Source organism: Echinops telfairi, unplaced genomic scaffold (genome assembly GCF_000313985.2).
Source record: "Echinops telfairi isolate 266 unplaced genomic scaffold, ASM31398v2 ScPeMD7_57;HRSCAF=196, whole genome shotgun sequence".
NCBI classification, from domain to species: Eukaryota; Metazoa; Chordata; class Mammalia; order Afrosoricida; family Tenrecidae; genus Echinops; species Echinops telfairi.
In genome coordinates, this window is record NW_022103955.1 from 1,563,388 (window position 1) to 1,575,459 (window position 12,072).

General features: G+C 40.8%; 1 protein-coding gene across 6 annotated transcripts in view; it reads right to left on the reverse strand.

Moving 5' to 3' along the window:
* PTPRM (protein tyrosine phosphatase receptor type M) overlaps positions 1-12,072 on the reverse strand; it is a 707,951-nt gene that overhangs the window by 187,002 nt on the left and 508,877 nt on the right. For 2 of the 6 annotated variants that reach the window (XM_045290817.1, XM_045290816.1), the window contains 2 exons: positions 10,390-10,541; positions 1,885-2,072 (listed from right to left, as the gene is read on the reverse strand). In XM_045290817.1, the coding sequence (XP_045146752.1) occupies positions 1,885-2,072; positions 10,390-10,541 (340 nt within the window). Of the gene's footprint in view, positions 1-1,884; positions 2,073-2,797; positions 2,810-6,782; positions 6,810-7,021; positions 7,097-10,389; positions 10,542-12,072 lie in introns of all 6 variants that reach the window. The other 4 variants (XM_045290818.1, XM_045290815.1, XM_045290813.1 and 1 more) reach the window with 4 other exon arrangements.

The following is a 12,072-nucleotide window of genomic DNA, read 5'->3' on the forward strand; positions in this document are numbered from 1 at the left end:
ATATATTTGTATATGTACATGTCTTTATCTAGAGCTCTATAAATACCCTTTGCCTCCCAGCTCTTTCCTCTATTTCCATTGATTCTCCTCCTGTAAAATTTTTATTCCTTCTCTTTTTAAACCATTAATGTTTTTAGTTCTTATTTTGAAGCAGTACTTTGATCCACTAATATTTAGGATGAGAAATGTATTTTTGAAGTGTAATTAGTTAATACATTTTTATTTCACAGTATAACAGCTTTTAATGATGTATCAGCTATAATCTGCTCAAAATGAGTATAAATTGCTGTAGTTTTTACTTATAAATTATATTTATTCAGGAGATCTCAGTGGAAAATAATTTTTGCCTACTTTAAAATAGTATATTATATGAAATTCTAAAGTGGATATTTTAATATAGTTCATGAAAAATCGGACTCATTGTAAGTTGTTATTTGATCCTGGAATCAATCTCTCTGACATTAACATCTTTAATAAACAGCTGAGTAACAGCTACATTAATAGTATTAGATAGAACTAAGACATCATCCCTATTCACTAGCCTTATATTTCCTCAATAACCTAATTTTCCTTTCATAAGATATTAATGCTTTTGGAACTCTTCCTCTTAATCATATTAACTCCTAACCTAGCATTTAAAAGTACATGAGGAAATATACAAAGTCAGTCAATTTCACTGAGATATTTATTAAATCACTAAAAGTAAATCTAAGTGTTTTAAGGTTGCTAATACAGAACTTCATCCGAAAATGTTTTTTGGATTAATACCAAAAGCTATGGTTTGCTTTGGTTTCCTTGACTTTATAAATGCGCTGAGCTGAACTGTGCTATCCGCAATACACTACGATGCCCAGGCTAGCAGGCAAAAATGTGTGTCTATTTTTCTGTGTTGCACAGTAAAGATCTACATTTAGAGGAGGGGCAGGGAGACATGGTCCACACTGTCCAATGTGCGGTGTTGATTGATGAAATGGGTCTCTGGTGACTAAGCTGAATGAGATCGTTAAACCCAAGGTAGCACTGTATCTGGGGCATAAAAGGAAGTCTCCGACTCTCCCCCAATGAGGAGAAAGAAGTAGAGCTTGAAACTCACAGGGGTGGCGGGAATTGACTTTAAACATACTTTAATTCTAGAAGTTTCCCAACAAAGGCACAGGTTGGGTAGGTACCGGACCACAAACACATTCTAAGATTTATAAAGCCACATATCTACATAATCCCATTTTATTCTATGCGTAAGCATGGTACCGGATCTTCATCAATATCTGAGAACTAATTTTCATGCAGTATACAAAGAAATCCAGCCACCTCTATCTGGCACGACAGGCACACTCATTTTCCAAGATCCACAACATCCGCATCAGTGACGGTGTGCTACTTGAACCAGACAGCTTCACATAATCCTCTACCATCCTTGAGTGATTCTTCAAATGACACAGGCCATGAAAAGGGTGAGCCCCCCCTTTTTATATAGCCAGATGATGTCACTATTCCCAGAAGTGCCCCCGAAAGTTGCCCACACAGAGCACTGGGCAGGACAGTAACAGCTGTCAGACACCATGACCACAGCCAGCCACATGACACCATTCAACCATCACCACGTGACATCACATGGTCTATACTTTTATAAGCATACAATTTCTTCTTGAAAAATGACTGAGTTTACTACCCTGCTTAATGATAAGAAAAGCCAAAGAAGATAGATAGTGCAGAACAAAGAAAGAGCCTGGAAGGCCCAGATTCCACTGCCCCTTCCTGGGGATAAAGCAGCATGCCCAGTTCACATTCTGTTCCCACTGATACCATGTGACCTTCTTGGCACTGAGCACCACCACACAGAAATGGGTCCCTGGACGAGGAAGCTGGTCCCCTCACTGTGCTCACCTCATATTCCTCCTTGAAGCCGTAGCCTTCCGCACATTTCATCTGGGTGATGTGCTGCAGCAGGTCTGCCACGCGGATGGCCGGGTGCAGCTGCCCCGTCTGATAGGGCACGTCGGTGGGCTCGCGCTTCTTGTAAGTGTGTGACTGCACCACGCTGCTGGTGTCGCTGGCCATCGTGTGGGTTTCATCTGAGAAAAGAGGGTTTGAAAGTGAGACTGAATCCATGGGATCAGACCCAGTCACTGACCATGCTAAGATCCTACCTACTGCTGGTGGGATCACACAACCTACGACCGCAATCATCTTTATGACGGCTTAGCCAAAAGGAAAAGTTAAACATTTGGAAATTTCAATGGGACTGGCAATACTGACTGGGATGAGGCAGAAATCTTTGTTTTTACAAAGCAGTCCAAATGATACATTGCTTCCCCAAAGTGAATTGAGAAAAGCCCACTAGCCTCTGGTGCTAAAGTTCATAGAAGTTTCCATCTGAAACTTCATCAAGGCCTGGTAGACAACCAGTCTTGTGTTCCTCCAAAGACCAGTTAACGCTTTTGTAAGATGAAGTAAATAAACTCTGCACAAATGTTCTGTGAGCAAAATAAAAGTGCACAAGATGGTTTGGCTTATAGAGCCGGCAATGACGATGGACTTAATACATGAAACCAAAGCAAAGCGTGGGAGGAAAGGTGGTCTGGCCAGGGGGAGCATGTGGATGAGCAGTCACTTTGCATGCTCTGGTATTATAAAGCTCAACAAAACACTGTGGCCTCATACACCACACGTGGAATGTTCTAATAACTAACATGCAGGCCCACACGCAACTGAACCAGCTGGCTTTGTCAGAATCTACAGGTCAAACACCCACTCCCACTCCCTCCACACCTTTCCATGGGGCAAATGGGGAACTTACCATTTATTGGCACTTTTAAGAAGATACATATCAGGAGAAAAAAGGAGGAGAAAAAGGAAACAGGGAATAAGCAATAGCACTGTGTGAACACTTACAGGTAATTTTTATTTTGTACTTTAATTTTACAGTTAAGTTTTCTATTCACAGGTGGTCAGAGGGCAAAATTTCCTCTCTCTCATCATATTAGGATGGAGGTGTTTAAGCATTTGATAATAAAAAGGAGGTTAAGATAGTGTCATGATTGCTTTTTATTCCCCATGAACCAAGTAATAACTAAATGAGTCTTATTTGTATTCAACACATTTTCTCATTTAAATGTTCTGAACAAGTCAACCAACTTGTACAACAAAATTAATATGAAAATTTGGTCAAATAAGCCTAATAGGCTATATTTTAATGGGCTACTAATAAATTAGATTAATGAGCTGTAGAAATTATAGCTATTAAAACAGTCTTATGCAGGAAAGTGTTATTAGATTCAAAATTCCACATTCTACAGGTTAACTCGTTATAATGCTGAATCCTTTCAGCCATTCTATAATTGAGGGTGTATATTATGAAAATATAATGCTAAGTCACTTGAAACGAGAATAGTTATCATATCAAACTTGATTTTAAGTATGAGGAACTCAAATATATAAGAATATATATGTTCATATATATATATATATATATATATTACAATCACCAGATTGTTTATCAATGTAATTCAGCTATGGTCACTGTTCTTTACTACGCTTAGCTCCATGGGACATTTAGTTCATGGGTCCTGGGCTAGCGGGGCCTGGTTTTGAGGCCCCATTTCTATCTGCATCGCAAAGCACCTGGGATGCATGGCATGAGAGGTGACACACAAGTGTGTAGCTGTGTGATTTTTGCTGAAATGGCACCTGGATTGCTACAAGGTGGCTAAAGACACAAAGACAAAATAAAAGAGGGCGTGGTAAGTTGAGTTTATGATTTTTTTTCCCATTTGGATTTGCTTTGACACCTAGCAATTCGTATGTTCCCCTCGGAACGGTCACAAATAAACCTGGACATTTTTCACATCAGATTATCCCTCAGGCGATGGCCAAGTAAATACACTGGGACGCAGGTCCCTGCCGATGTTCTGAGTCTGGGGAGCTTTTAGCTACTCCAGCAGAAAGGTCTGTTCTTTATACTAAAATAAATGGAACATTAATTAGTTTCCCTCCTGCGCCTCTCTCATTCTCTCAGTTTTGTGCCTTTGGGATGAACATAATCAATCCACTCTACATTGTGACTGACCTGCTCAACTTCTCCTTCAAGAAGTGGGCTTCCCCATGTATAGACCAGCATTTAACAATCCTTTTTGTCCCCAAACTAGCGGTTCTCAGAAGTGAAAATGTACAAAGCTAAAACCACTGCCAGTGCTGTGTGTAATCACTCCTCGTAGTCTTATGGCATCTTGGCCTCATCACCAGTGTGAAACATACGGGGAAGCACTGACAAACTACCAAGTCCATCTAAGAAAGAGTACGGCTCTCTAGCACATATATATCCAATGGGGACTAGGCTTCTCATACAATATCTGTTAGGCAACGGGTCAACTTTATTATTAGAAATTCTTGATTCTCCTGAAATTAATGATGAATGTTTCTTCTGAATTCCCCAAAAGAAACTATTACTGTTAAAAATTCAATTTATAATTACGTATTTCCTATATTTGTTTTTAAAAAATCACCAATTTATATTTTCAAAAAATAAGCAGGCCTTATAAGAGGAAACCAGAAATGGAACTTCTCACTAAATATTCTGATGGTTTTCTAAGAACTGAACATTGATTTTACCTATATTCTTTTTGATGTTTGTTGAATTTTCAACAAACTGGTTGAAAAAGAAATCTTTAGTTGAAGTTAATTGGATTCTACATTTTTGAGGTGAAGGAGTATATAGATCTCTATATACCCCTGTACCTCAAACACACACACACACAAATGAGAGAAGGGTATACCAAAGTGCTGTGCGTTGAGGCTAGCGTTGAGGTAGCTTGTTAGGACAGAAGGGGGTGGCAACTCAAGGCTTTAATTGTGCTACTGTCCAGTGTGACAGCAAAACAACCCTTACTGTCTCAAGTCAATGATGATCAGTACTGTCCCCAGAGAGGGCCAGCAGAGAGAGGTAGCTTTATCTTCTTCCTGTACTTCCCTGTGAAAATTTCACCAAACCCTTAAGCTCTCTCTGTGTAGGTTCAGTTTTCCAGCCAATACACCAAGAAGTAGTTTCCAAGCCCTTTTGTTGGTTACACTGACACACCCAGAATGTGTACAGAATATTAAGCTTGCTGACTTATTTTCACTACGAACATCACTTTTGCTACTCGGATGTTTTATTCAAGCAATCTTCTTGCTGTAAATATGCCTGATCAAAACCCACAACCACTAAAAGGTGGGTTGGAACTGGCTACATTTTGGTTAGCAGCCAAGCATTTTAACCAAGGCTTCTATGATGAAACAAGGCTACCCAAACTTAAACAATGCCATTCATTAGTGTTCATCACAATGAAGGGACTTTAAAAAAGGGCATTTGTTTAATAGGTTTATCTGAATCCTGCTATGAAAACTGAAATTTTTCTTCCCTTTGACAATGCATCTCTCAGCCCTCCTCTCAAAAGACTTCCCCCCACCCCCACCAAAGCCAGAGCATCTCAGGAACGGCATATGAATGTCTTGAGGCACACTGCAAATGTCTTTTATGAGTAGATTATATTGTTTGGGTGTGTAAGATTAGTCTGTTCCCCTCATTTTTGAAAAAAATAAAATTTCCGCATCTTTCACTTATACTCAGTATTAAAAAATGGGGCGGGGGTTAGGGGGCTTTGACTAGTGAACCCTCAAAATGAAGCAAATTAAAAATTGATGTCCATTCTTAAACTTCTTAAATCATTTCCCCCCATGGAAACACACTTGCTTAAACTTAGATCACACCACAACGCGGGGAACTCTTCCTCTGGACAAACATCATAACAACCTAGAGACTGGAGAAGCCCAGGCAGGAAAACTTACATCGCACAGACTGAAAAACCCCAATAGAGAGAGGAAACAAAGTTGTACGACCGAGGATGGCCCTCTTGCCACAATGAACTGTTATATACCTGGAAGTCGGTTCTGTTGTGCTCCTTTTCGGTAAGGTTAGTAGCAGAAAGAGAACACAAGCCGTGATACGCTCGGGTTATTTATGCGTCTCGGAAGCAATAGCAGCTCATGCTTAGTGTTATCATAGCCAGGTACTGCCATTTCTCTTCACCCTTCTTATATTGGACAAACGGGATTGTTTCCTTTAACCCCCTGCTGGGAACATTTCATACTTTAAATGCATCCTGCTCCACTGAGCTAACATTTCATTTCATTTCTAGTGACATCTGACACAGAATAAGCCATATGATTATAAAGTGCCATCTTGTCATTTCACCACTCAAAAACATCAGCTCCTTTGAAATTTCCCTCCGTGACAGACACTGCTGAATGCTGGGTGTTGCCCCGAGTGGCTCCAAGGATAGGGAGGGGCAAAGCACTATGTTGATATATATTTTTTTCTGCATAACATTTGGAAAATGCTAATTTTAAAATGGACATTATCAGTGCTTCACAGTAAGTGTTTCACTTTTATCAATCCACACTGGGCAGAGCTCAGCCCTGAGAACTTATTGCTGACAGTGAGTGAGGACACGCTATTTTCCCAAGTGACCTGAACTAACTTTAAATTCGAAACATAGAAAGGGACACTACTGGAGCTGGGGTTGTTTGCTCGAACTTTGGGTATCATTCCCAATATACATGCAGCAACCTCTTCTAACCATGCAGACTTTTCTAGAGAGTCTTTACATCAACCATCCCATCCCCATTGGCCACCTGCCTGTCCCATAGTGTCCTGTATCAGACAGAATAAACCGACCCTTGCCCAGAGTGGACACGGACTTTCTAAATTATTCCTGAAAGAAACTGGTAAAGGGAAATGTTCTCACCTAAAATTGCAGTTGGCACAAATGGATCTGTCATACATCATAAGCAGGTCAATGCAGAGAAAGTAAAAAAGAGAAAGAACAGTAAATGGCTGATAAAAGTTCCTTCCTCCCTCCTCCTCCCCGTAGAAAGCCATAGCAAGCATGGGTTCACATCATGTCAAATGCAGGAACAACACAGCGAGCACTCATTCGGACTGCGAAGGGGTTATGAGGAAGAAGAAAGTGGAAAAATCTGTTACCTGGGTAATAGGAATTAGGCACCGATGTGCTCAGTGTGTTTGTTTTCATTGTAAAGGAGGAAGGTGAAGACACAGCTGCAAATGAAAAGAGGGCTAGTCAGAGGCTGCAGAGGCAATACCTTGAAAGTGGTAACACGTGGTCATTTATGGGACATGCCCCTACTGGCCTAGACTGTTGAGCTGAAGAAATGCCAGAGATTTAGTGGAATCGCACGGCAGGTACTCCTAGCTGTTGCTTAATAGTTACGTGTTCTTTAGAAGACATGTGTCCTTTAATCATTTAAAGACTTCTATTTTAATGTGTAGCTTTAGTTGTATAATTCTACTATCACGTAGAACTGATTCTTACAACAAAAAGTTTTGAGAATGTGTCCATATATGATTTTTGAGAATATTTTGAATATTAAAAGTTATTATAAAGAAATGCCCAGTGGTATATACTATTACCAATAAGCCATAAAGTAGCCACATAGAAAGTCATGCAACTTTGACTTTATTTCCAATGATCTGAGCTCATCTCCAGGTATTAAATCTGCCCTTAGAATTTTTAAACACAATAAAACCAATAAACCAAACAACGATTTAGAAACGTTTCTGGTGACCCTGGAGGACAGAGGCTTGCGCTCACTTCCCACTACTTGGTGAAGCTCACATTGATGAGGTTCCAAGCTAGGCGATATGTCAGTTACTGGGAAGAAGCCACTCTGTTCCTCAAAGAACCTCAACTACTTCAGTGGTTTACTAATTCGTCTCCTTACTTTGGAAATTCAGAGAAATTAATACTATTATCATTTGGCTTATTACATATAAAGGTAATGTTATGTAAAGGTTAAAACCGTATGCTCACATATTGGCCTTAACATCCTTATGAAAGAAATGGGTTTTCTTTGAAATATTCCTTGGAAACAGCTAAGATTTAATTGTTTTATTACCTTCCTCCATGTCATTAGCATAAAAAGTCAATCCCAATCAATTTATTTTGCTCCACTGAAATTTGATATCTCCTGTTTATCAGTCTGTCAGCTCTCTTGAATGTCCTCAAACATTAAAAACACACACACCACCTCTTTAATTTCCTTAACATAAGTGCACAAATGATAGACATGCACTCCAGTCTAAATCATGCTTCCTCTAATGAAGTTCTCGGATTCATTTGATGCCAAGGTCCTGAGCAGGAGGGCAACACCCCATTCCATCACTGTGTTTGCGGGGGCACTGCCACATCCCTGTGAATACTGTGCGCCATGGTGATTCTGATGACAGCCTAGTCTGTTTCAGCTCGTCAGGCAGTTCAAGGGAGCCTAATGGTACAGTGGGCAAGCTCTGGGCAGCTTCATGAACAACTTTGCCTGCAATTCTCCTCTCCCATTTACTGCTCGCCTTGAAAGGCATTAGGCCAGTATGAAGATCAAGTTTTCCATTAGGGTCACTCCCAGGGGAGGAGATGAGACCTGTTCATTGCTCAAGAAGTGGAGAAAAATGGAAAGGCTACTGTTGGTTTTTTACTTCTGCTTTCTTGATGGGAGGCATAAAATAATGTGTCAAGCCAGATCAGCCCTGAGAGCTGATGCCCAACCTCTGAGGCACTCTTCTTTGCACGGGCATTCCGGACACATTCTCTTAAAAAAATAACTGCCAAATTAAACTTTTTGTCCAGAGGCCAATACTTCCTATTGTTCAAACTTCAAAAACCTAGAAACAATGAATGTCAATTTCTGTTCTCTCAGTGGGTCATTCAAGTAAATTTATTCCTTAGAAATATCATCATCAAATAGAAAATCTGGAACTGTAGCGGGTTATCTTCGAAAGTAAAATTCTATCATCTATCTGTGTGATTCCTTCCATGCAAACATTCAAGAATTCAAACCTGGGATGTGGTGGAGAGGATATCGACAGCCCACCCGACAACACATATGTCGGCAGCCACCTTATTTAGCCAGGGAAATAGATTATGTATATTCTTACAATTGAAAAATATGATATATTTTTCAAAATATGATATGTGATATATCTCTGCAATATAAAAGCAGAGATAATTACATTAAAAAATAGGACATACTATGAGAACTAGTGGGCATCTGAGCTTCTTTACCCTGCACTGAGAGTGGTGTGAAAGGTCAAGAACAAGTGGAAGCAATGAGAAGCAGGAGTTGTCTTGCCCACCTGTACGAGGCAGCCTTGAGCACTGTGTGTATGGGGCACAAGTGCAGGGCCCTTCTCTGAGTCCCAAGGAGGACAGCGGGGGCCGGAATAACAGAAAGGAAAATCAAAACAAAACGGAGTAAAGTCTACATAGACATGCTGAGTGTGAGACAAATGCAGTGCCTCAAGACAGGTGCGTGTCTGGGTTGTCCCCTGGCAGAAGAGACGATTGGGGTTTCCCGATTCTGGAAGGGAGCTGTGAAGTGAGGACAGGGCAGCAAGGGTTGGTCAGGGCCTATACACGGTGCCCAAACTGATACTGAAGACAATTCTGCATCTGTGACTATGGCTCACGACAATGCTGAAGATTGATGAAGGTCACAATGATGAAGGTTTGCCGGCTGTAAGCATTTAGTTTTCAGTGACAGTGATAACTGTACTTGGATTTCACCTAATTCACATCATGATGGCACAGCCCAAATTAGGTGCACTCCTTGGGCATATATGGCGTGTGGACCCTGAACCCAGCAGGGGTGTGAGTTAGAATTAGGCACCTGGCCTGGGATTTAATTCCGGTTTCTGGGAAGATCACCAGGCATAAAACAGTTGTTCTTCTTGTAATCAATCTAATTGTTAGTTTCTTAAAATACTGCCTTCTACCTGCCTGAATCACAGGTGTAGTGTGGGAAGGCATTTGGTGAGCTTAGTGTACCCACCTGGTGTGAAATGTAAGATTTGGGAAGTTGAAATACAATTTAATTTATTAATTGTCACTAATTGCCCTATAATCAAGGAAAAACCTGCCAGCTAAACAAATAAACAATTAACTTGTTACTACTATTTAGTCAACCGCTTTTTAACAGGCTTTTCGTGTGTAATTCTACACCTGGATAGCTCACGAATGAGATCTGAATGCCATCAGGATGATAAGAAGCAGGTGCCTTCCCTTTGAGAGGAGAGGCCCCCTTCCTGTCACTGCTACCTAAGTCAAATAGAAATGGATTTGTGGGGTTCCTGTGCTGGTTTGGTCATGTCTCATTTACTGTGTCCCCTCTGTGAAACCACCGATGGGACACATAGACATCTTCAGGGCTACTGAAGCGACTAGGACGAGTCCTATTGCATCGGGTTTTGCAGGGAGGTTTCACTTTCTTCATTCCCTTGTCACACGTGGGATCCTGGTAAATGAGGAAGCTGGGCTGAAGCAGAGAAAGGCCTGCACTTACACCTCCCATTCAGGTTGTGTGTGTCCATGAAGGAGAAGGCCTCATCGCAGCTGGTGCCATGCTCCGCGTAGCTCTTGTCCATGGAGTTCACCATCACAGTCATCTCCTGCCTGGTGCTGCTCATTGTCTCCTTGTGCTTCTTGGCGAGTTTCCTTCGAACAAAAAGGTCCATTAGAGACATGAAGACAGACAGGAATGGGAGTTTGGGCATGTGTATAATGTGCTCAGTGAATTAATTATATTCATTCATACATTAATGTATAGTGACGTTGAGATGCCAAACACTGCCAGGCCTCAGCTACAGACATGAAAAACATTAGCTGTCCATACGCAAAGCAGTCACACCAATATGAGAGTTTACAGTCTAGAACATCACTTCAGGTTTCCTCTACTAACGTTAAATTAAAGTTGCCAGTGATCTTAATACAACACAGCTGTAATTTGTTTACTAACACGCTGCTAAAATTCTTAGCTGTTTACTAAATTATTGTCTGCATTGTCACACTCAGGGTCAAAGAGAAGATTTCTCTGAGGGTGGATATTAAAAGGTTCACTGTACAAGTGGACAGCAAAACTAGGCAAGGTGTTCAGATCTTGTAACAGAAGGGTTTGTGGCAGGGAGTGTATGATGACAGAGCCAAGAAAGGACAAGGGACTCGGGATTTAAGAGAATCACGGGGGGCCTTGAATGGAGGGGGTGTCTGATACTGTACTAAATCTCAGATGAACCAACACTAGCTCCCTATCGAAGGCTGAGCAGACTGAAGAGCAGTTATGCTGCTGGGTCCTTGGCAAACCTCCCACGCGGCGAGTAAGGCCCCACTGCTCCCTCCCTTGGTGGAGCTGAGTGCACAAAGCTTCCGATAGCGGAAAGGTGTCCAATTATTTTGGAGACAGAGTTCAAATCTAGTCCATGCAGCCTGCTCACTAACCCCCCAAACTCACAATCTAAAGACACCTGTGTACAAGCCATGACAATTTACTACAGACTGGCATATACATGAACAGGTAAAACATGTTTTTACACATCTTTTCACCAAGGTGGTCAGGTTATGCACTCAAAATGAATAACAGAATTAGATGCTTATGGAGAAGGTATAAAGGTATCAAAATACTATGTCCTAAAGTGTTCTAATCCTACCTAAATGCAAAGCAGCATGAAAAAAAAAAAAGCATGAAAATGGCACCTAGTGAATCATTTTGACTATGACTGAAGCAGAGACTCAGCAGAATTTCAAATGAATCATATAATCAAATTCACCACCGTATTAGGAGATCATTAATGCAATGTAGACAATTACAACATTAGCCCATAGGGATAATCTTTATTGTCATTTCCAAATGCAACATAATTCAAATACTTTCTTGCCTATACTTATAATAATATTTGATTTCATACTTTGAAGGCAGAGGGGTTTCAATAATACATGGGCATTTTTTAAAAACATTTTATTAGGGGCTCATACAACTGTTATCACAATCCATACAAATATCAATTGTGTAAAGCGCATTTGTACATCATTCTCAAAACATTTTCTCTCCACTTAAACACCCGACATTAGGTCCTCATTTTTCCACTCCCTCCCCGCTCCCCCCCCGCATGAGCCCTTGATAGTTTATAAATTGGTATTTTGTCATATCTTGCCCTGTCCGATGTCTCCCTTCACCCACTTTTTGGTTGTC